Raw genomic sequence first — 23,165 nt, 5'->3', positions numbered from 1 at the left:
AGAGACTCTGTACCAAGGATGTGGAGCTGCTTTCTCTGTCCATGCGCCCTACGTATTTGCCACGAGAATTTTCACAGATTTTTGTGACTGTTGTTTATGTCCACCCAAAGGCAAATGAAAAAAACGCCTCAGAGCTCATCTCTCAGTCTGTGCATAAACTTCAGTCCTTATCCCCTGATGCCCCTAACCTGGTTTTGGGAGATTTTAATCACTGTTCACTGGATAAATCCCTCAGGAGCTTTTATCAGTACGTTTCCTGCCCCACCAGGAAAGACAGGATTCTTGACAAGTGTTATGGGTCCATCAAAAATGCATATAAATCTATCCCACTCCCCCTGCTTGGCTCAGCTGACCATAACTGTGTGTTCTTGGTCCCATCATATCGGACATGTCTTCAGAGGGGGAAGGTGGCAACCAGAAACATCAAAGTGTGGTCAGAAGAGGCCACACTGACTCTCCAGGGCTGTCTGGATAGCACAGCCTGGGAGGAGTTCATTGAATCCTCTAGTGACATTAATGAAGTCACTGATGTGGCCAGCTCCTGGATAACCTACTGTGAGGATATTGTTGTTCCTGTTAAGTCTGTTAAAACCTATCCCAATAGCAAACCGTGGGTGAGCAGACACTTTAAAGTGTTACTAAATAAAAAGAAACAGGCTTTTAAACAGGGTAATTTAACTGAAGTTTTGTCTGTACAAAAGGAAATTAAACGGGAAATTAGGAGAGCCAAACTATCTTATAAACTAAAACTTGAAGACAAGCTTAGCAACAATAATCTGGGTTCGGCATGGGACAGTATTAGGTCTGTGGTTGGTCTGACTGACAGAATGTGAAGAAAAGGGTATTATTAGATGGGTTCACCTCAGATCTGGCTCTGGCTCAAGAGCTAAACAAATTCTACTGCAGATTTGATGTGCATGATTTTAATAATGAAATAATGACGCTGAAAAACACCACCCTGGAACCAAATCAACAAGCCGCTCCTCCTTTTGATGTACTTTCTGTTGTTAAAGCTTTTAAACACTGTAAAAGAAGAACAAGTGCTGGTCCTGATAATATCAGTAGTCGAATACTCTCCAACTGTGCTGAACAACTAGGCCCTATTTTTAATTACATTTTTAATTTATCCTGGTCTCAGCAGAAGGTACCTAATCTGTGGAAACAGTCGACTATAGTTCCTGCTGCCAAGTCTAAACATCCCAAATCTTTAAATGACTTCAGGCCCATAGCCCTGACCTCATTAGATATGAAGTCATTTGAAAAACTGATCAAAGTTGAACTGCTGAAAATTACTTGATTGACCCATTGCAGTTTGCGTACAGGTCCAAGAGGGGGGTCCAGGACGCCACCATAACTTTATTAACAACAATCATGTTAGACTGATGTTTGTTGACTTTTCATCTGCCTTCAATACTATTCAGCCTCATCTACTAATCCAGAGACTGATGAACAACTTTGGTCTGGAAGGCAGTATTGTTGGCTGGATCTTGGACTTTCTGACCTGCAGAACACAAAGAGTCAGAGTTAATGGTCAACTCTCTGATCTATCTGTATCATCTACTGGCTCACCTCAAGGATGTGTCCTCTCTCCTCTGCTGTACATACTGTACACAAATGACTGTCGTAGCAAATTTGAAAACCGTCATATATTGAAGTTTGCGGACAACACTGTCATAGTGAGCCTGCTGAACAACTCTGTAACTTCACATGGTCCTGTGGTTGATTATTTCTTAAAATGGTGTCAGGAATCGTTTTTATCTTTGAATGTTTTGAAGACAAAGGATATGTGTGTTGATTTTAGATGTGTGCAGCCCTCATCTCCTGACTTCACAGTGATTGATGGTCAGGTAGTTTAAATTGTAGAGTCCTATAAGTACCTAGGCACTATTCTTGACAATAAGCTGACATTCGAGAAAAATACAGACTTGATTTATAAGAAAAGTCAGCAGCGTCTTTTTTGTCTTAGGAAACTTGCTAAATTCCAGGTTGACTCTACCCTGATGACTATGTTTTATCGTTCTTTTACTGAGTCTGTGATCACATTTTCCTTTATCTGTTGGTTTCAATCCTTGAGGGTAAAAGAGAGAAATCTCCTAAACAAAGTTGTTAGTGTGTGTAGTAAAATAACGGGGTCTGCACAGGAAACTTTACAGGACCTTTATGTAACCCTCTTTTCTTGACTTTTAGCGTTCCCCAGTTCTTCCGGGCTGTGGGTAATAAAGCGGGCTACAATATATCGTTGTTTCTCTCTCTCTTTTAATTATCGCCAACACGGTAGACAGTAACAGCATGCTCCAACTTCAGGGTGCAACAACTTCTCTCTCTTACTCGTTCAGCACGAGGCACTCACCGTGCGTCACCAATACCTGTCCCCACAAAACAAGGGCAGGTAGGAACCAATTCACTGATACAAGGGAATACAATAACTACTTAAAAAAGAAGTGCACATGAACATATAAATGAAACAATATACTAAGTACTATAAATGACAATAAAATAATAATTAACAAGTAACTCAATGATGCCGTAAAAATACTATTACTTAAATATATTAATAATATATGTACTGTACTGCTTAATAAAAAAAAAGACACAAAATGACACAATAACTTAAGTAATAAAAATAACCTAAAAATATAATGTGCAGTAATTACAGTTACAGTCTTCCCTTGCTACCAATAGAAATGTCCCCATTTCAATTATCCATTGGAAAACAGTGTGATGTAACAAATCACAGTAGTCAATACTAAACAATGCAGTAACTAGAACACTCTTACTATTAGCTGTAGCCAACTCAGAAACTGATCAACACATTAGACACTTCCTGCAATAAAATTATGTTAGAGCAGGCAGAAACTCCTTGAACTGAAATCTACCCAAATAACAGTCAAGTATACATAAACAGTGTATTACAAAATCACAGTACCCAACAACAATAAACACAACATGTAAGGGCCTGACTCAGTTCAACCAAATCACTTTAAGTGACAAAGTCTCTGTACTTGAGTGGTCGCCTAACCTGGCGTCCACAACGGGATGTGACGAGCAGGGGCTCCTGAAGAGGTGGGGAAAGTCCATCTGCATTGCCGGGGGGGAGGAGGGGAAAGAGGGGGGGGACTAGGGGAATGAGGAGAAGGTGGAGCACCGTTCTGGGGAGCAGTTCTGACAGGGGCAGATAGGGTCTCACTCCTAGCTCGGGCAGGCACATGTGGGGGAGTAGGAGGGCGAAAAGGCAGGGCCCCTGACAAGGCAGTGAGAGGAAAGGGGGCCGATGTCAGTGATGTGCCCAAATCAGCTGGCACAGAGGGTGGCCGGCTGCTGACAGGGGCAGCCGGCAAAGTCCCTTTGTAGGCTTTCAGTCTGTTATGATGAACAATCCATGTCCGTGAGCGTGCATTCCTAGGATCTGTGATCTCATAGGTTACACTGGGGTGTCCATCTCTGCTCATCCTTTTCCGGACCACAAATGGGCCCTTCCATCTGGGAGCAAGTTTATTCATTCTTTGTGCTGGGTCGTCCAGGAGAACAAGGTCTCCCGGCTGGTGAGGGTGAAACACAACTGTCTTGTCGTATTGAGTCTTTTGATGCTGTTTGGTTGCAGCACAGGTTTGGGCTGCATTCCTGAAAGCATGTGACAAACGTGTGGTGAGGTCCTGTGCATAAGCTGCTGGTGTACCTGGTGTGGAAGAGGTCACTGCAGGACTACAGTTCAACATGACATCCAGTGGCAGGTTTGGTTCTCTTCCATGTACAAGGAAGAAAGGGGAAAATCCAGTACTTGAATGAACACTGGAATTGTAAGCAAGCTCACACTGTGGCAGATACTGGTCCCATTCACCACCACTTTGTTTACCTTCTCTGTGCAGTAGGTTGTAGTCATACACATCCAGCTCGAGTATCCACCGACTGCGTCTGCCAGTGGGATCATTATCCACTGGTGCTTTCCTCAGGCTCAGGAGAGGCTTATGATCCGTGATCACTGTGAATGAGCTGCCAGAGAGGAAGTGTTTAAAATGTCTCACAGACCAAACAATTGCCCAGAGCTCACGATCAAAGGTAGACCATTTTCTTTCAGGAGGCCTTAGTGTGTGGCTCGCATAGGCAATAACACGTTCTTTGTTGTCTTGACGTTGAGCCAGCACAGAGTCAATGCCATCCTGTGAAGCATCTGCGTACAACAAGAATGGTTGTGTGAAAATGGGATGTGCCATGATTGGTGGGTGAGTGAGAGCGTGTTTCAGTGACTGAAAAGCATCCTCACATTCGACAGTCCATTTGAATATTGTTCCTTTTTGTGTGAGAGCGTGCAGTGGAGCTGCAATGACAGAAAAGTTTTTGACAAACCTACGGTAGTAGGAGCACAGTCCAATAAAAGCTCTCACCTCTGTAGTTGTTCTGGGTGTTGGCCATCCACGTACCTTTTCAACGTTCCTTGCATCTGGTTGGAGTCCATGATTGGAGACCACATGTCCAAGGAAAGTCACTTGAGTTTGTGCCAACTGGCACTTTCTGGCTTTCAGTCTGAGACCAGCTGAGCGAAACCTGCTCAACACCTCTTCCAGGCTCTTTAGGTGGTCTGGAAAAGAGCGGCTGAACACGAGGACGTCATCCAAGTAAATTAAGCAGTCCTTCCAGTGCAGGCCATGGTTGGTTAATCCCATAGGCATAACCTTGAACTGGTAGAGAGCACTGCCAGTGTTGAATGCTGTTTTCTCCTTGTCCTGTGGCTCAAGCTCAACCTGCCAATATCCACTTGATAAGTCCATTGTGCTGAACCAGCATGCACCTGATAGGCTGTCAAGGGCATCTGCAGGGCGCGGCAGGGGGTATGAGTCTTTGATGGTGACTGCATTCAGCTTTCTGTAATCGATGCAGAACCTGTAGCTGCCATCTTTTTTCCTCACAAGAACGACAAGGGAAGACCAGGGGCTGCAGCTGTCCTCAATGATGTCTTGGGTGAGGAGCTGCTGGACCTGCCGGTCTATCTCTGCTCTGATGTTTGGGGAGGTTCTGTATGCTCTCTGTTTGATGGGACGAGCATCTGCTGTGTTTATGCCATGTTGTACAACATTAGTGCGTCCATAGTCTTGGTCATGAGCACTAAAAACATCACTGTAAGTCAGCAGTAAAGCTTCAAGCTTTTGTCTCTGTTCGTCAGTAAGTTCTGCCTGACTGAGGTCAACATCTGGTAATGTCTGTTGAGGGGAGGATTCTGCTGTGGTTGTAACTGTGGCTACGTCAGCTTCCACTACAGAATAGTCATCCTCACTACCACCTAGTGGGTGAAAGTCACCTAGCCTAGTTTCACTTGGAACATGAAGGTCAGTAGTCGTTGGATTCATTACTCTGACATAAGTGAGCCCCGCTTGTACATTAGCAAGTGTGCGTGCTGCTAACAGACCTTGAAAACTAGGTGGACCTGGCTCTAGAATACCTGTGTAGTCATCTTCAATATCTGGCACACTAATAGTGGGCTGTACTTTAGCTAGAACAGTCATTTGTGACATGGCAGGGACTACAACAGGGGATAAGGTGACAGCATTGCAGGAAAGGGGAGCAGTCTCAGTAGCACACAGGAGAGGGGCGCTAGTACGACTCCCTACTTTAAAAATGCCTTCTCTCAAATCCAAAACTGCATGGTGTGCGAGTAGAAAGTCCCATCCTAGGATCACTGGTTGTGTAACATTTCTGACTACTTGGACAGTGTGAGTGAAAACCTCATTACCTAGCCTGATGGTGAGAGGGAGTGTGCCTAGAATGTCCAAATAGTCACCAGTCACTGCCCTAGGAAGAAGCTCAGAGCGTTGCCTAGGCTTAGTTTTCAGAGATGGAATAGACATTCTAAAGTCCTCACTAATCAGTGAAATGTCTGAACCTGTGTCTAGGTAGACTTTGGTAGCAATGTTCTCAATGACAGTCATTACATAGCGTGTAGGCTTTTTGTGTGAAGGTGGAAGCACCTGTTGTGGGGCCTCATGAGCAGTAGGAGCAGACACTTGGCCCTCAGCATCTGCTACCATTCGTTTCCCTGTTCAGTGGGGTCTCCTTTAAAGCTCACATGATGGCTCCTCTCCCTGTACGGTGGTCGTCTTTCCCGAGTAGAGTAGGCATAGTGTGACTCATACCTGGGTCTGGCTGATTCATATGGGGGAGAGTAGGAGGTGTGTCTCTGGGAGTCATCTTGGTGCGGGTATCTTACGTTGTAGTGGGCAGGTGAGCAGCGCCTGTCTGGGCTGTGGTGCCTAAAGCGATCCTGACTGCTGGTAGAATGATGGTTTGAGAGCTTCCTGTGCACGTTCCCATTTACATGCAACATTTAAGGCATCCTCCAGTGTAGCAGCGCCATGCTCATGGCATTTAGCTTGCAGAACAGGGTCTAAACCAGCAACAAATCTTCTGAAGCGTTCCATTGCAATAGCTGGCTTGCCATAGTTAGGGAATGCCTCCAGAACCAGTCTTGTAATTTCTGCAGCATAAACCTCTAAGGGTTCCTTGGGCAAGCGCTGTCTGGCATTTACAAAAGTCTGGAAGTGCAGCAGAAATTCTTTCCTCCCGAAAACTTCATTTAATTTGGCTGCACATTCATCATAGTCCTGCTGTACTTCTGGTGATAATGACAGCCAATATGCCAGTGCGTCTCCACTAAGGCGGGTGGGCAGTATAGTGGTGATATCTAGCTGCTGTCCATCTGCACAAGCTTTAACTGCAAGCTCTAGCCTGGTTTTCCACAGTGAAAAATTTTCTTTGTCCTTACCATCTCCGTGAAAATATGGCGGTAAATCCACTCTGTAGTGAACCACTGTCTTTGTTGTGTCCCGTTGGGTTGCGTTGCGTGCACTGTCATCCTCATGGGGAGGCTCGTTGTCCTCAACTTCTTCCACTAATGACTGCAGCGACATGCTGTAAAGTACTGTCCAACTTCAACCGACGGCGAAAAAAAACTTGCTCTGCTCGTCTCTTTAGCAACTGCCAGCAAAAATGTTTAACTGTCCATGCAAAACAGAAACAAACTCACACAGTGCACCTGTAGACTGCAGCCGTTGCTCCCGCCGCGACAGCTAGTTGATTACCTTGGCTAATTAAGACGAGGGAAAAACACCGACGAGAAACACCGCTGCCACCAGTCTGTAACCCTCTTTTCTTGACTTTTAGCGTTCCCCAGTTCTTCCGGGCTGTGGGTAATAAAGCGGGCTACAATATATCGTTGTTTCTCTCTCTCTTTTAATTATCGCCAACACGGTAGACAGTAACAGCATGCTCCAACTTCAGGGTGCAACAACTTCTCTCTCTTACTCATTCAGCACGAGGCACTCACCATGCGTCACTAATACCTGTCCCCACAAAACAAGGGCAGGTAGGAACCAATTCACTCATACAAGGGAATACAATAACTACTTAAAAAAAGAAGTGCACATGAACATATAAATGAAACAATATATTAAGTACTATAAATGACAATAAAATAATAATTAACAAGTAACTCAATGATGCCGTAAAAATACTATTACTTAAATATATTAATAATATATGTACTGTACTGCTTAATAAAAAAAAAGACACAAAATGACACAATAACTTAAGTAATAAAAAATAACCTAAAAATATAATGTGCAGTAATTACAGTTACATTTACAACAAACAGCTGATTAAGAAAGCAAACTCCATCTTGTCCGACTGCTCTCATCCACTACACCAACAGTTTCAGTTTTTACCATCAGGTTCACTGCTCAGACTCCCACTTGCTAAAACAGATACAAGCACTCCTTTGTTCCTTCTGCTGTCTCTTTTCTAAATGCCAGGAGGAAAAGGTAGCTTATTCATTAGTGCGGAACATCTTAATTCTTTTTGTTTTTAACATGAGTATGAGTGAGTATTTATTAGGCTTGTCCACAATGTGTTTATTATACTGTGTGTATCTGTGTATTTGTGTATTTTTGTACTTTGTGTTGCTCCCACTGCTGCGAAACTAATTGCCCCACTGGGGACAAATAAAGTGAGTGATTGATTGATTGAATGATTGATTACATCACAGAAAATGATAAATTTGGCATTAAGGAAGAACAGTTTTATTTAACAGAGATCATATTCCAGCATTAGGACAGCAGAACAAAGGTGGGGCTATGAAATGGTTAAAAAAAAAGCCATTTGAGATTTACTGCAGGCACAACTATGTACACAACTCTTCAAGTTGTGGTTTGACACACTAGAGGAGCTAGTGGAGAGATGCACACCTAAAATGTTCAAGGCCATCATGAATAACCTGGTTCATCCACTCCATAACACCTTGATGGAACAAAAAAACAGCGGTGGACGGCTCCTCTCTCTTCGATGCAGGACAGAGAGATACAGAAGATCCTACATACCTACAGCCATCACGCTTTTTAATTCTTTTGCAAATAATAAATGAGCTGACAGACAATTGAATAAAGTTATTCTTATTGTTATTATTCTTATCTTATCTGCCATTCACATCTTAAGTGAAGGACCCAGTGATGGTCTGAGATGCCTGGTTGAGGAATAGCAACAGTCAGCATTATAACAGCCCCGAGAGGTATTCCAGAGTTTCAACAAACTCTCAGTCTGACAATGAACTCTGTATATGGGAAACTGAGCATTCAGTTCTAGAACAGCTGATCTGAATTGGTTGAATAAACTCTGAATATGTTAACCTTTGTATGCCCCGATTCACCATAGCAACACCAGATAAACAAAGAGCAACTTATCTGACGCTAGTGGAACACAAGCTCCTTTTACATGCGTCATTCCACACTTAAAACAACATAAACATGAACACTCCATACAGTATCTCCATTTGCACCTAATGTTATGGCCAGATTGGCTGGCTCCTATTTCCTGTCCATATTTAAAAAACTGATGGCTTGTGGAATAATCCATTGCAGAGTGAACCGGGCAATGTCATGGATAATCTACAGGCATCTTCATCTATTGCTAAAAAAATAAACTTTATGTACATGTTGTTAGTCCAGGAGTGTGGCAGATGATTTGTTTCACATAAAGATACAGTTTTGTTTAATTGGAGTGTAGTGTACCTTTAAACAGGAGATGAAAGTAGGTGCTAATGTAAAGGCAGCATAAATGCATATTAACTGCAACAACACTTTGTTATTATTACAGAGAATGAGGGAGAAATTGAGGCAGAATCTGAAAATGATAGGGAAGTACCAGGAGGCAGTATGCAGATAGAGGATGCAGGAGAGGTCAGTGGACTTTCAGGGGCCAGTCAGTCAGGGGCTGCCACCAAGTTCCATGTCTTCCTCTTATGCTCAACTCTCTTTTTTTTCCGCCTCGTCTCCCCCTCATGAGGATCGCACTGTGTGTGTGTGTGTGTGTGTGTGTGTGTATGTGTGTGTAGCCCATAGCCCCACCTCCCCCACAGAGACAAAGACACTTGATGACAAGAGCTTTCCCTCCGTTCATTACGCTCACCTGGCTGCCAGACGATGCATGGCAGTGAACGCTCTTGTCGTCTGGTGAAAAAAAAGAGAAAAAAACAGACCACACACACACACACACACACACACACACACAAGCGGCTCGCAAGCAGTCTGTCGCATGCATGCTACTAGGCAAATAAATTCATCGCACAAACATTTTTTTCCATTGCACGTGCGACATATGTCGCAGTGTACAGCCCTGCTCTAAATGTGTACATATACTCTGCAAACAAAACTAAACTAACTAAAAAGACTAAAAATCATTTTCTCAAAAACACTTTAATGGTTTGGCATAATTCACTGTTTATGCCAATTTTTGGTAGTGATGACTTTCAACCGGGTAGAGCAGACCCAGGGTTTAAAGTGTGGGCATCCCAGGGAATAGCCAAAGTAGCTGACCTCTTCAATGAAAACTTGGTTTTTAGTTCATTTGAGAAACTTAAAGCAAAGTATGGGATTCCTGCAAAACATTTCTTCAAATATTTGCAACTTAGAAGCCTTATCTTGTCCTTGTTTCACAATCCCCCCCAAACCCAGTCTGGAAGATTTCACTTTGAAGTTTCTATATTCCAGGGGAAAGGTCTCCTTATTGTACAAGCTTTTTGTAAGCAAGTCTAAAAAAATCTCCACAAAACTTACTAGATGCATGGAGGACAGATCTGCAGGATAATCTAACAGAGAACACTTTTCCATTGTATGTGGGAATGTCCACAGATTCTCACATTTTGGAGAAAAATCTTGGATGCTTACTAAACCTTTACCCAGATGGCTTTATCACCTCCCAAAAAGTAAGATGTCTACTTAGTATTTGCTTTTTGGAAGCCAAGCAATGTATAGCTTCCTCATGGAAATCAGATACATCTTGTGCCACTTCACAATGGCTAAAGGGAATGACGTTCTACATAGCTTTGGAAAAGATCAGTTATACGGCAAAAAACAGGCTTGATAAGTTTTGGAAGATATGGAGCATCTTTCATAAATTCCTTGAAAGAAACAATATGGATGTGGATGGTTGGATTGATGGCAAACTGAATTGAAATTTTCTGTCTTTTCTTTTTTCTTCCCTTTTTATCTGTGTTTTTTTTTTTTTTAATTATGCTAGTGCAATGCAATTGTAATACTTGCAGGCCCAGTATATGGGTATGCAGTGGGTACTGTGCATGTTTTATGTTAGGGTACTACTGGATTTATGTCAATTCATGGACTAATACATTCCAACCTATAGCCTAGATACTACAACAACGAGGCCTATGTTTTTTGTTTGTTTGCTTTTTAAGTCTATTTTTGTGTCCACACAATGTGCCTTTTGTGTTTTGTTGTTCTCTGTAAAACTCTTTAGAAAACCTTCAATACATACATGTTTTGTTTTTTTAAAAAAAGAGATGCACTTGATTATATTTGTGGTTGCGACTGTCTGCATTTAATTATGATATAACAAATGCATACATAAAATGAAAATACATACAACATTGTGGATTGTATTTCCCTTAATTTCTTTGATTTGCTTTTATTTGAGCATTCAAAATCTTCCATACCCGATTATTAGCCTGGTGAGACCATCCTGATGACATGAGCTCAGCACTCTGTTTTGCTCTCTGTATCAGTCTGGACTCTGTGCTGCCCCTAAAACTTTCAGCGGGCGGGAAAACTCACCTCGAGAGACAAACTCCCTCAGCCAATCAGCATAACAAAACACTAGGGAACATCTTCATCACCAACAGAAACAGTTGATAACCTTTTGCCCTAGTCGGAAGGACAGCGAAAACTTTTTCTTTTTAACAAGAAACTCCTCAAGTACAAACTCTTGTTCTTGTTTCATTATTGTTATTTCTGCAGTAACTTCACTTATTGTTGTGTTTAATCTGCTAATGTTAGAGTTAACACTTGTTGCTTTGGAAGCCGCCATTACTGTTCTGCAAGCTCCAGCCGTTATTTTACGTCCTCAATTACAACACAGTCCCTGACTAGCTGCTTACATTTTCAACCACTGTGCAGATCCCTGACTGGCCCAGATTAGATTTTAATTTCTGGAAAGTGTTTGGTGCAGCACCGAGTCCAGACTGATAGCAAAAGAGGATGTTGAGCTCACGCCGTCAAGATGGTCTTACCAGACTCCCCTATTCTGTACAGCTTTTGTAAAAAAGATTCGCTTTTTCTAATGCTAGGGTCAGATTTCAATTTCATGCTGAAAAAATGTTATTTTGGGGCGGTTACCTGCTGTGAATCTCATGAGTAAGTCATTTCTGACCTTTAAAGGGTCAATGTGTAGGATTTTGGGGCATCCTTTGGCAGAAATAATATTCATAACTATGTTTACATTAGTTTATAATCACCTTAAAATCAGAATCGTTGTGTTTTTGTTACTTTGGAATAAGCCGTTTATGTCTACATACAGCGAGTCTTCTTACATGGAGTTCGCCATATTGTTTCTACTGTGGCCCAGAACGGACAAATCAAACACTGGCTTTAGGTAGGGCCGTTCATATTTTCCCATTAGCCACCATAGTTCTCTTGAAGGCTTGGCACATGGAGAAGTTTCAGTTAGGCAACCAGCTAGATGGCACCAAATCGTACACACTGGACCTTTAAGACAGTGGGAGGGTTAACACTCTGTAGTTGTCAAGTGCAGATATTGTATAAATAAATAAAAACATTAGCAATCAACACTCAAAAACATCATTTAACAAAATCCTGGGGTTTTCAGAACCGTCCATCATCAACGTTCTATATGTCAGAAGGGTTGGATGCCCTTAACATTTACTTTCATTTTGACTTTCCCTTTTTTTAAACTCACCATTGAAATATCTACACTCTTTCATATCCATCTTGTGTTTTCTAATCATTCCAACTCAGGACGTGACAATTAAGAACCTGCTTGGGGCTCCCTTCAGGTCATGCTTTTACTTTATCAAACTGTACCCAAGTTAGAATTCAAATCTAGCTCACTTTCTCAAGTGCTGATATTGTGTATATACTGAATCAAACTCAAACCTAAGTCACAGTACGTCTTAGTAAACTACACTGATCTCCAGCAGATTAGGGTGCACAGGATGGAGGTGTCATTCCATGTAATTCACAGTAGGTGTTAGACAAGTCCAGTATCTACTGAACTGCTCGCCTTCATCTTTGTGATCTGTCCCAGAGACTACACATTATGTCCTTCAATGTAGCTCTGCCTGTGTTGAAGTCTAGAGAGGACATGATAACTCCAGGTCACTGAAGGGGGACCTCAGGCAGCCTAGCACATCCCCCAGAGAGAAGAGCTTCCTGGTCCCAGCAGCTAGGGGCTTTCTGGAACGCTGGGAGCAACCCTCACCAATGTGACAAAGTCAGCTGTCCTGGAAAGGAAGAGCAGAGATATTTAATCATTTGTTTCTGTATTTATGGCATTTTTATCAAACACCTGTAAAGTGCCTAAAAACGGCCTAATTTGGACTATTGCTGCCTGCAAGTCCATGTATCCCTATTATGGCAATAAAGAATTAATCTGATCCTGTCTGCATTTGTGTCCTTCCCTCTTTGCCATACTCCCTCACAGTTGTGACAGCTTTAGTCCTGCACTTTAGCACCTTGTAGGAATAGATATGAGATTGTCTATAGTTTGGCTTATCATAATCACTTATATAGAATAAAAACTTAGCCAAGTTTGCACAGTTTTTAATTTTAAGATTCTAAGTTGGTTAAAATTTAGCACAAACCATGACATATTTTTTGTTTTAATAATTGTATAAAATTAAATACTGGAGAAATCAGTTATCATCAATTTATCAATTTTATTTATCAAGCCCAATATCACAAATCACAATTTGCCTCACAGGGCTTTACAGCATACTACATCCCTCTGTCCTTATGACCCTCACAGCGGATAAGGAAAAACTCCCCAAAAAAACCTTTAACAGGCAAAAAAATGGTAGAAACCTCAGGAAGAGCAACTGAGGAGGGATCCCTCTTCCAGGATGGACAGACCTGCAATAGATGTCGTACAGAACGTACAGTTATGGAGGAAAATTTGTGCCAAAATGTGACAATTTCCTTCAAGGATTTTTTCAGATATTGCATTCACAAGAATGAGATGGATGCAAGTTCCAAGTGACTTTGACCTTTGACCACCCAAATCTAACTACTTCACTGTTGAGTCCAAGTGGACATTGGTACCAAATTTGAAGACATTTTCTCAAGGCATTCTTGAGATGTTGCATTCATGAGAATGGGATGGATGGATGGACAACCTGGAAACATATCATAAAACTTCAGTTAAAAGCCTAGTCCCTATTACGAGCCCGGTGTGGCTACACATTTCGACAAATTAACGCCTGTCTCAATTAGACACCTGGTCTGGTTGCCAAGCAGTTCATTTCTTTTATAGAGGTTCTTCGGCTGTATAAAACCAGGTCGTTGGCTACCTCAAATATTGAGTCCAGTCCTCAGAGTGATTTATATTCCTTTAGTCCAGAAGGGTCTTAAGACAAAAAAAATCTAAAGGAATTTTTATAAAAATGAATCCAAGTTGTAAGTATTGTTTTAACAGGATAAAGTGGTGCTGTGTCTGTCCTCAAGTGCTATACCACCCTCTCTCTCTCTCTCTCTCTCTCTCTCTCTTTCTCTCTCTGATGTGCTGTCTGTTGGATCTAGATCAAATGAACGATTCATAATTGATGTTATTTGAAGCCTAATTTTCACACAAGTAATATTCATACTGGTTTTAACAAACAGTTTGATTGTATTTCCTGATCTTTGCAGAGCAACAGTTTTGCGTGAAAAGAATTAAAGGCCTGCCCCATGTAGATGCCTGTCCAAAATATAAGCCTGTTGATTTCAGTGATTCTAGAGAATAATAGCCCAGGCTATTAATTGAACTTTTACGGTAATCTCTCTAGCCACAGCTGTCGCCACTGAGGAGGCATAATAAAACTTGTAATAATTCAACTAAACTGCTACAGACATAATAGTAATAATAATGATGATAGTAATAATAATAATAATAATAATAATAAATAATGTAAAAATAAACCAGAGCAGTTTGTTTGCTATTTTATGTATGTTGTAAAAGTTGCAACACAGCTGGATCACCTGTCAGTCTGTACGTGTTAAACCAACACTTGGGAGACCAAACCTTCATCCAGCTCTAAATAATTATCGACAAGCCTCTAACATTCCATTCTTTTTAAAATTACTGGAAAGAGTGTTGTCTCAGCAACTTTCAGATCACATATTAATTGTAATTTCTTTGAACCTTTTCAGCTTGCTTTCAGGGCCTGTCACCTCACTGAAACTGCACTTTGACACACAAGTAGGGTGACCAGGTCCCAATAAACCAAATGTGGGACAAGGAGTAGGTTTGTGAGGGACAATGTGGGACATCCAGCCCCAGCACAAAGTTTAGTCATCAGAGACTAAATACATTCATCATAAACTATACAGAGTCTACTGTATATTAAGACTGGACTTTTTTAATTACTGAAGTATTTAGCAACACAGAGACTTGTGGTCAGTGGGATGTGAGGATTCTTAAAATAACATCTGTACAAATGTGAAGCCCTCACTGTATGTGACTGATCTTTAGTGAAAGCTGTTGTCTAGTATTTTTTTTTCCTTAAAATATTAACAAGCACTGTTTATTCAGCCTGTGTAGTTGAGGGGACAGGTCAAACTGATATGATGCTGATTTACGGGAGAATTCATGTCAAATGGAGGATAAACCATGAACATAAATTACAGATCACCTGTAAAGCATTTTAATAAATTAATCTATCATAATTAAAACAACTGGAGACTGAGACTTTTTAATGAATTGACATCATTCCAGACAGGATGTGAGTGTGTCTGTGACTTCCTGTATGGACTGAAGGCTGCTGGAAACTGTCCAAGGCTATTCAAGAGAAGGCTGAGACACGGGGTCAAACATGGGGGGATTGCACATGCGCAGTAAAATCTGGTCTGCACTTCCTCAAAGGCTCAGTAGATGGCGTGAGACCACGGAATAAGGGGGATGTTTATTTCATGTCACTGAGGTGCCCGCAGTCGGTGCTGGATCGCAAGGTATTATTCACCACATGTAATTTTCACAGCTTATTACTGGACTGTCACTGGTGGCCTGCGTTGTGGGTGAGAATGACAGAGATGCAATTCCGACAACTTCAGGCAGCCGCCGTCCAAAAGTCCAAGCAGACCGCACCAAGCGCACTCCTTGATCGCCTGAGCGGATCCTGCACTTTTTATCTAGCGCCCCTGTTGTCACCCTCCAGCATCGCAGCTCAAGTTACACTGCGCATGTGCAATCCCTCCATGTTTGATCCTTGAAACTGTCAGGGAACTGTCCCACTTCACCACGGCTTTTTGTCACCGCCCCCTGCTGTGGCTGCCTACTCTCGTCTACTTTGCAGGCGAGGCGCAGTTCATCTCCAACGAGTCTATTGACACTAGCTAACGAGTGTCACCTGTTGCTATATGGGGCGGGAGGGGCGGGCCCTAGCGCTTAAACGCACAGAGCCCACGTGGGCCGGCCGCTGCATGCAGCTTCTTCCCATTGGCCAGGGGGGTATGGCAAGCCGTTTTAACATTTAATTGCTAAGTTTAACTATCCGAAATTACCATTATAGATATCAACAACACCATTTTGACTAGTCATAATGTCATTGTGACTAGTATGAATTTTAATTGAAGATATCTATATCGTCATTCTGACTAGTCAAAATTACAGTTACAGATATCTGTAATTAGATTTTGACTAGTCAAAACTCTAATTTAAGATATCTGTTATTCAGTTTTGACTAGTAAGATTCAAACTACTTTTGCCATTCATGTGTATGGGGTTTCTCATTATAGATATTTCCAGTGTACTTGCGGATATCTGCAATTCTTATTGCGGATATCTGTGCTTCCCTCCGGTCATCCTGCGGCTAACGCTCAGCTCTCCCAGCTAGCTCCGGTTTGTTATTCAGGTTAAAGTGGGAAAAAGCAGCGGGTCTGTCAGGCAGCTGAGTGAAGTGGAGCCTGAGGAGGAAGCACCTGTTAGCCCCGGTTTCACAACAGGCAGACTCACTCGCTAGAGGGGCGAGGAAATAAAACCTGAACAGCCCATCAGAGTGATCTCTCTCAGCGACGAGCTCTGCCACCGATTCAACGTGTTCAATCAGCTTAAAAGCTGCAGACGCCAAAGTGCCGACGGTGCACACCGCAAAAACTAGGCCAACAGACGCTCACCGACGGCCCGACTTTGGTCGACGGCCGTCCGTCGGCTTGGTGTGTCAGGGCCTTTAAAGAACGCTTTCTTTCACTTATGCAGCTAAGCTAAAATCGGGTCTTTTTTATCCATGGCTAATGCAACACACACCGCCGCCATACGCCGCACGTCAAAACGCCCGCCTCCATTATATTCTATGAACAAACCCACACCGGCGCCGGCCGACGTGCCTCGCCGCTCTGCTTCAGCCCACTGCTCTATTTCCAGTGCGGCCAGCGCTGCGAGAAAAGCCTTTTATGTACGTCTCGGCCGACTTTAGTGTCGACGGTGCCGCTGCGCACCACTGCCAATGTGTGTTGGGGGGCGGCACTTGACGGCCACAGCACCATGCCGGCGGCAGTGTGTGTTGCACTTAATTCACACCTCTGTAACATCCAGACTGGATTACTGTAACATTTTGTCATCAGGCCTGCTATGTTGTAGGCTAGTACTAGAAGTCTTTGAGTGGTTCAGAAAAATGAAGCTGAAATCCTAACGAAAACTAGAAAGTTCAACCATATTACACTGGTTTTATCACTGGACTCTCCATTCTCAGAATGCAGAATTGTCTTAATTTTCAATTCCTTTCTTGTTCTTTCATTATCTGACTGATGTGGGTGAGTCTCGGTCTCATCATTTAAGCCTGGTAGTTAGAGTTCTGTTATTCCTGCCACCAAAAATAATATCAATTTTCTAAAAGCTACTGCATATCAATAACCACTGTTTATTTTGTCCCACTGCTGTGATCACTCTCCCTCTCTCTGAGTTTGTTTCATTGTCTTATCACTGTGAATCATCAGTTTTGCTTCTTGTGCATTTCTGTCTTCTTTCCAGGTTACATGGTGGAGATGAGGTCATTTGGCTTAGGCTATAGCTGTTCGGAGACACCTGAAAGCTGCTTGACATTGTTCCAGATCCATCTTTTTCATATATTATTTTATAAGGGCTCCCCCATCCCGGGGTTCGAACAAGCAGCCCTCTTGCTGTGAGGCAGCAATGCTAACCAGTGCACCTCTGTGCTGCCAATAATTTTATCATGTTGGTCTGTTTTATGTACACACATCTACTGCATGTCTGTCTGTCCCTCCTCAGTTGCTCTTCCTGAAGTTTCCTCCATTTTTTTCTCTGTTAAAGTTTTTTTTTGAGGAGTCTTGATTTATCTGAATCGAGGGCCTAAGAACAGAGGATGTCCTATGCTGTACCCATTGTTAAGTTCATTAAGGCAAATTGTGACTGAAGAAAATCTGTGATATTTGCCCATATAAATAAATAAAACAGACTTGAAAAACTGACTTTACCTGTTCTCTTACCTTCCCTCTGTGTGTAATCCCATTGTGTACAAGCTCTCCTGAGACGACTGACTTCTCCTGACAGTCCACACTGCGCTGAGAAGAAGCTGCCTGGTCATTCTGGTTCTCCCAGTGGGCAAAACCTTTATTTTTGGATGTTTTTCTGTGAGTCCTGTATTTCATTTTGGGGAAGGTGTGGGAGCCACCGTCTGTGGCCCCCCAGCTGTGTTCAGGCCATAGGGGGTCGGTCTGGGTGGCCTGGCTGGTGGTGGCCCTCTGCAGGCGCACAGAGATCCTCTGAGCTGAGCCAGTCATCAGTGTGATGGACTGAGTGTCCAGAGTTGGATCTGCTGATGTGACAGTCGGGAACTCAAACACCTCATCCTCATCTGAAGGAGAGAATCCAGAAATTTATGAACAATTAATGTCAAATAATAAAATAACTAAAAGAGCTCACAACTACAATTTGCTTTAGATGTATTAATCTATGATTCTATGCTGTTACTATACTATCACTTTGTTCAGTAAATGTCTCCAAGCTGAAAATTACCTTTACAGGCGGGCAGTGCTGGGCTGCTGGGCAGTGAGCTGTGGGTCAGTCTGGCTGGAGAAACACTGCCCAGAGAGCTGGAGCGGATCAGCTTCCTGCAGGCCAGAACAAGCAGCTCCCGGCATTGTTTATGACAGTTAACACCGCAGTCTGCAGAGGAAACATAGACACATCAGCTTATATTCAGGGCTATGTGTTCTAAGCTTCAAAACAGGCAGATAACATTGTTTTTTAGTTTAGATGTTCTTAGTTACGTATTTCTTAAAGGGTTAGGGGTCACCTAAAACCTGGGCAAATACATAGTGGCAGATGTTCCTACAGGGGATATAACATAACATAAGGGAGACAGTGGCGCAAAATGTATGTGGAGAGCATCAGGGGCTGTACACTTGCAGCATTTTTCGGCCCTCAAATTTATTGTTTTCAATGTACAGTAGACATACGGCAGGTGCGCTCAAACACCAGACAGTGCCATTGCAGTGGTTTCTTTAGCTCACTGGTCCAATGTTTATGCAGGCAGACCTGATCCATTACCTTCTCCTGTCCCCTTCAATGGCGGGTCTTGCCTAATGACACTATAGTATTCCTGTTGTCTTTATTACTATTACTTGTTACAGTTTCTATGCCTGGGCCAACTTCAAATGCAGCAGTATTTTGGCCTATGTCCTTTTACTTTATCTTTGCAGCAATCTGAGAGTGTGTACCTCTATTTAGCTGTAGTCTGTTGATGTAACTACACATTTGTGGAGTTAGGTCTTTGTTTTGATCAACTTACTATTAAACAGTATTCATATACATAACAAGATGAGCCTTATTTTACTTGTCTTTGGGGGTTATTTCATGATTATATAATTCATGAAAGGATGCAGTGAAACAATACCTTTGCACTTGTAGCCCTGTTTGATGATTCCCCAGAGCTGCAGATCCAGAGGGAAGAGGGGAGGAGGGTACGGGAAATAGAAAAAAATGACATGAGAAAATAAAAGCATGGAGGCATGTTCAACCTTTACCATCAGAAGAGTCATTTTTGGCCAAAAAACCCCCCAAAAAACTAAACTGTCTGGAGCTGCAAAACATATTTGAGCCTCATAATAAAGGTAACACAGCCTTTTAAGTTGAAGTTAGCCTCAAAATTACTAATAGATCTAAATGAGCATTCATTTATATGTTTTAGCATAAGGTGACTATTCTGCAGTGGGCTACTTTTAATTATTTGGTACTTAACCTTGTAGCGTTGCCGATGAAAGCAACCAAATTTGTCTACACACTACTACATTCTCTATTTTCCCTTGAGACTTTTCCCTTTTTAGATCTGGAATCTACAGCTAGCCTAGCAAGAAAGATTAAAGACTACAGTAGCCATCACTTGTGATGTTTTTAGAGGATAAGGCACCAAGCCACAGACGTATGATGCACATTTTAGTTGACGAAATGTTAAAACTTTTTTTTAACCGATATATTGGCTATCCATTTTTACAGCTGAAGAATGTAAGTCACTTTAAGCCTACAATAAAAAAATGAAAATGTTAAAAAAAAATAACAGTTAATTATTTCCATATAATTTTCTGTCAAAGCCACAGGGAGCCACTGGAGAGGGGCTAAAGAGCCGCATGCAGCTCTGGAGCTGCAAGATGCCTACCCCTGTCCTAAAGCCATAAACAAGTCATTACAACATTTCCTGTAACAGTGCGTGTGTGTGTGTGTGTGTGTGTGTGTGTGTGTGTGTGCGCGCTCAACAGGTGTTGGACAGTAAGTAATACCATCTAAACCCAACAGATGTGTCATGCCCAGCAGCAGTTTTGGAATCAGTCTGACTGGCTTAAAGCAGGCCGGGCAGTTAAACTGCACTGTTTGCAAAATTTCATTGCTTGGACAAAAAATAATGAACATGAAAAATGCAATGACAGAATCTTAGAGATACACACAAATCCAGCACAATGTTCACAGAAGGTGGGTTTCAGGTATGTCATCTCCTGGAAGTTGTGGATAAAACCTGGACCCATCTTGCACTGGAGGGATGGGTTAGCCCGCAGAAAATACGCTATCATCTCATCCTTACTGATCAATCCATCTCTGAAAGAGAGAGAAAGGGAGAAGAAAGAAAGGAGGATAAACACAGAGAAAAAATGTACTTTACCGGTATTTCAGTCCTACCAGATCAGACAAAATGTACCATATTATTCAGCCCTAAGATTCAACTAAAATTACAGTATCATAGCTAAGGTTACAACAATATGAGTTTCGTGGTATGAAAATCATCTCAATCATCTCAAAATCGCTGTATTACCAAATAGTAACAGGTGTATTTTTAATTCAACACGTTTTATTACTATAATTGAAACCCGAAACCATTTTTTAAATGGAAGTTTGTGTAAAAAGTCTCCCTTCTGAAAATAACTAAAACATGTGAGATATGAGCAAATGTTCATGGTATGATAATTGTCAACTTTAAATAAATAATGACACAGTTAGGTTCCGCCTCATCTGCCTCCAAAATGTGAAATCTTGAATGGCAAAAAACTGTCTCCAACTAAATGATAGTAAGACAGAGGTGGGATCATTTGGCCCCCTCAACTCCATCCAAACATACCACCCGGGGCCCTTGGCACCTAACCTTCATGCCCAGGCCAGAAGTTTTGGTCTCATCTTTGACTCAGCTTTAAAATTCGACAAACATATCAATTCTGTCATGAAAGGTTACTTTTTCCAACTCAGAAACATTGCCAAATTGAAACCAATCCTCTCATTTTATGACCTGAAGATAGTCATGAATGCCCTAATTTCCTCTTGTATGGATTACTGTAATGCTCTGTATGTGGGTATAAGCCAGTCATCCTTATCTCGCCTGCAGTTGGTACAGAATGCTGCTGCTCTTACATGGCCTGGCACCCAAATACATCACTGAGTGCCTCTACCCCCTTTCCAATGCTAGAGCTCTCAGATCCTCAGACCAGTTGCTCCTGGCAGTCCCGTGATCCAGACTAAGAGGGAAGGATGATCGTGTATTTGCAGTAGTCGCCCCAAAGCTTTGGAACAGTTTACCCTTTTAAGTTAAGTGCTTCCGCTCTGTAGACACGTTTAAATCTAGGCTGGAGACCCACATGTTTTCTAAGGCCTTTGTCCTTAAGATTTCTGTTTTTCCTTTCATTATTTCATTTTCAGATCTCAGATCTGTGCTTTTTTTCTCACTTACTTGTGCATGTTTTTGGGTTTGTTATTTCTCTAACATTTTGCTTTTACCATGTAAGTTATTTTACTTATTTTATTTTACTGTACAGCACTTTGGTCAACTTTTTTTTTTTTTAGGATATTTTTTGGGGCTTTTTAGCCTTTAATGGATAGGACAGATAAGTAGGAAAGTGGGAGAGAGAGGGGAGTGACATGTAGCAAAGGGCCACAGGCTGGAGTCGAAGCCGGGCCGCTGCGGCAACAGCCTTGTACACGGGGCGCCTGCTCAACCACTAAGCCACCAACGCAACTCTGGTTGTTTTTAAACATGCTTTATAAATGTATTTGATTTGATTTGATTTGATTCGATTCATATCATGTTATACTGTTGCAACCCTAATTATAGCTAAATGTTTCCTCAAATTGCTTCTTTAGCACAGTTGTTCTCAAACTGTCGTCACACTTAAGTACCACCTGCATCTTACATTAGGCCAATAAACTCTAACCTTCAATGCTGCCAAACATTAAATACACCATAACTGTATTTGGGGTAGCTTTGCTCTATTTGGAACCGGATCTTTACAGCCATGGTAGGTAGTTAGCGAATGTGCAGACTGCTGAAGTGCCCAGGGTGCAGGTGGTAATGTATTAGAAACAACATTTATTACAAAAAAGTGTATAAGATTTAAGAAATTACAGTTCCTTTCAGTTGCAATTACTACTTTACAAATTGTATCATATTTGCTGTACCCTACTATACAGTCTAAACAGTAGTTCCTGATAAGTCCTTGGACCACCATGTCCATGCAACATAATTCAGATAGATGGGATGGGAATAATGGGATAAAGTGGACATGAAATATACAGTGAGAGATTTAGAGTTAGGCCTTGTTTGTAGGTTTGCCAGTATCAGTGATTATGTTATTATTTTGCACTCTACACAGTGTTGTCTAAAATATTACTTGTAGGCACATTCATAAGCTTAATTAGGTTTAGTCTAATTAATTTGGCCTATGAATTAAGATAATTTTATTATCATTCTTTAAAATAAGTTTACATTAGAGACATTATTTGCTTGTTATTAATCGTTTGATTTTATCCTGAATTGTGCAGCAATTTGAAATTCTGTTTTAAAATGAGAGCTATAAGTTAATCATTAATAATCTTACCTTTTATAATATGACTGAAATATCAATACTGAAATATCAATGTAGTGAATTAGTGGTACAGCACTATTAGCTGTTCGTAATGGTCGCCCGTAAAGACAGCTCCTCTGTTGGAGAACCACACAGGTGCGAGACAGTCTGTGAAATTGCACTCTTTCTCTGCCATATTTTTAATCGATAGGTCCAATGAGTGGTGGAGTGGGCACAAATATTGATATGCTAAGTGACTTATGTACATTTCCACATCAATTTTTGTTGTACTGTGGGACTGAAAACAAAGCTTGTGCATGTGCGCCCACTTTCACAATGACTAAG

The 23,165-nt window shown here is 41.8% G+C and overlaps 1 protein-coding gene across 5 annotated transcripts in view; it reads right to left on the bottom strand.

Moving 5' to 3' along the window:
* Positions 1-10,847: 10,847 nt before the first annotated feature.
* The window catches only part of rasgrp3 (RAS guanyl releasing protein 3 (calcium and DAG-regulated)), an 80,260-nt gene continuing 67,942 nt past the window's right edge, over positions 10,848-23,165 (bottom strand). For 4 of the 5 annotated variants that reach the window (XM_078176271.1, XM_033614045.2, XM_078176272.1 and 1 more), the window contains 5 exons: positions 20,442-20,589; positions 19,397-19,433; positions 18,517-18,666; positions 17,976-18,355; positions 10,848-12,793 (listed from right to left, as the gene is read on the bottom strand). In XM_078176271.1, the coding sequence (XP_078032397.1) occupies positions 12,785-12,793; positions 17,976-18,355; positions 18,517-18,666; positions 19,397-19,433; positions 20,442-20,589 (724 nt within the window). In that variant the 3' untranslated portion in view covers positions 10,848-12,784. The remainder of the gene's footprint in view (positions 12,794-17,975; positions 18,356-18,516; positions 18,667-19,396; positions 19,434-20,441; positions 20,590-23,165) is intronic. The other variant, XM_033614046.2, reaches the window with a different exon arrangement.

Source organism: Epinephelus lanceolatus, chromosome 17 (assembly GCF_041903045.1).
Source record: "Epinephelus lanceolatus isolate andai-2023 chromosome 17, ASM4190304v1, whole genome shotgun sequence".
Lineage (NCBI taxonomy): Eukaryota > Metazoa > Chordata > Actinopteri > Perciformes > Serranidae > Epinephelus > Epinephelus lanceolatus.
This window is presented reverse-complemented; position numbering and strand designations above follow the sequence as displayed.